Source organism: Cyprinodon variegatus, unplaced genomic scaffold (assembly GCF_000732505.1).
Source record: "Cyprinodon variegatus isolate N-32 unplaced genomic scaffold, C_variegatus-1.0 Scaffold595, whole genome shotgun sequence".
Taxonomy (NCBI): domain Eukaryota; kingdom Metazoa; phylum Chordata; class Actinopteri; order Cyprinodontiformes; family Cyprinodontidae; genus Cyprinodon; species Cyprinodon variegatus.
The window spans coordinates 214,954-217,197 of record NW_015151048.1 but is presented as its reverse complement, the minus strand read 5'-3'; the positions used below and the strand labels follow the sequence as shown (position 1 = coordinate 217,197).

General features: G+C 38.1%; 1 protein-coding gene across 1 annotated transcript in view; it reads left to right on the top strand.

The window, feature by feature from the left end:
- Positions 1 to 2,244, top strand: part of scfd1 (sec1 family domain containing 1) — a 31,536-nt gene that overhangs the window by 22,065 nt on the left and 7,227 nt on the right. The window contains exons 15-16 of the mRNA XM_015392525.1: positions 915 to 977; positions 1,592 to 1,667. Of these exons, the coding sequence (XP_015248011.1) occupies positions 915 to 977; positions 1,592 to 1,667 (139 nt within the window). The remainder of the gene's footprint in view (positions 1 to 914; positions 978 to 1,591; positions 1,668 to 2,244) is intronic.

Here is a 2,244-nt window from a genome sequence, read left to right as displayed (position 1 = left end):
TAGTTAAAATGGGGGTCTAGTAAAATGCAGGAATCTAGTTAAACAATTGAGGAAACTAGTAAAAAAAATTAGGGGCTAGTTAAATAGAGGAGGAGTAGTTTAGTATAGAGGGAACTAAACATAGAGGAATCTAGTAAAAAAAACTGGGAAACTAGTTAAAATGGGGGTCTAGTAAAATGCAGGAATCTAGTTAAACAATTGAGGAAACTAGTAAAAAAAATTAGGGGCTAGTTAAACATGGAGGGAACTAGTTAAACATGGAGTGACCTAGTTAAAAAAGGGGGGGACTAGTTAATCATGGAGGGGACTAGTTTAATACAATGGTAATAGTTAAATATGGAGGCAACAAGTTAAACATGGATAAATCTCATTAAAAAATTAAGGGAACTAGTTAAACATGGAGGATACTAAATAATTAAGACTAAACTAGTTAATAGGTAGGATCGTTTAGAAGATATTTATATTTTATATCAGGACAGCCAGATAAATTGGTTTATTTCTCCTTCCAGCAGAACATAAACCTGATAAACTGATTTTGTTTCTGAATTAAATCATTATTAGACTGTAAATCAGACCAATAAAGATCATTTCATCGTTGCTTCATACAAACAGCTGGTTTAATTAATGCTTGGTTTTCAGCCATTAGGTTAGTTTGTGGTGAACTAAAGAGGCCAGTTAAAACTCTTCCTGTCCATAATCTTTTTTTACGGTAGAAGAAGTGAACGTTCCTGTGAAGTTACGGTCGGCCTCTCATATTGTGGAGCTGAGGATGTTCTGCATTAGGAACCTTTTTCTGAAACAAACCACAGAATAAACTGGCTTTTCCGTCCTCTCAGTACTAGAGCTGTGTTCGGTAGAACGCTCGGTTGTGTTGGATCGCTCACCTTCTGTTTGTCTTTGTGTTTTCACCTCAGGGCTTTCACTAAAATGGCTGCTAACCCCGCTAACTACGGCAACAGTGGAGTCAAACCGATGGGGTGAGTGGAGCCTCTTAGCCAGCCTGATTTCTGCAGAGTGAAAATGATTTCCTGTCCTGCAGGAAACGGTCGAACCTTATTTCACATTCTGCTTTTCGCCACTGGCTGGAAACCATGATTGTTTGATGGTTCCAACCAAAAATGAACACATTTTGATTATCAGGATTATAAAGAATAAATTTAATAAAATTTTGCATCATGTTTTCTTTTAACTCAACAATATTTGCTTTAAATCCACTTTGATTAAAAAACTCTTTTCATTCATTGAATATTATCTCTTTTTACCTCTTTTACTTGCATTGTTTTAATGATTCCCTTAAAAACTTGAGATGTGCTCGTTTTCGGGGCGTCGCTTCGCTTCCTGTCAGCAGCTTGTTTTGCCCTAATTAGGCCTAAAGATCAGAAATGATGACGGGAAACATTGTGGCCTTCAGACGCTGCTGAGAAACATGAAATCAATCTCCCCTTTATGGAAGAACTGAACTAGTCCTGACGTATTTCGTTGCTTTTGGGCCTGGATTATGCTGGTTGGAGGAAGATCACCAGCGTAGCCCTGTCCTCCTCCTCTTCCTGACTCCAGGCTCATCCAGCTCTCCTCCGCTGTTCCTCTGCAGGCTCTTCTCCAGAGTAATGAATACCGGCTCCCAGTTCGTCATGGAGGGGGTGAAGAACCTGGTGCTCAAACAGCATGTGAGTCAAATGATTTCTGCTTCCTAAATCCTGATCCGTACAAATATCAACCAATCGTAACAGATGAATGGAAGTCATTAATCGTTTCACCTTCAGTTCAGCTGTGACCCAATAAGAGACTCTAAATGAAAGGAACTGAGCAGCTTCACCACATGCTTTAGAAAGAAGTCTGTTCTGTTCCAACAGGTTTGACTTCTGCCGAGAACAATAATCATTCTGCATAAAATTGATATTTACAAGAACTAAAATCTACATAAATTATTTTTTAATAAGTTTTTATTAAAATAATTATTCATCTATGATTTCACTGAAGACTCCTAGATGACTTATAGAGACGCATCATTTTCTCTTTACTCCATAAAACACCAAATCTAGCTCTGAAGAAAGCATCACTTCTGTATTTATCATCTTTAATCTTAGGATATTGATGATGTTAATTGTTAATATATGAAAATGTTTTGAATATTCCACTTGAGAATATGAATGCAGCCACCATTGGTCTGGGTGTCTGACTGCATCAGCTGGGTCTGGGTGTCTGACTGCATCAGCTGGGTCTGGGTGTCTGACTGCATCAGCT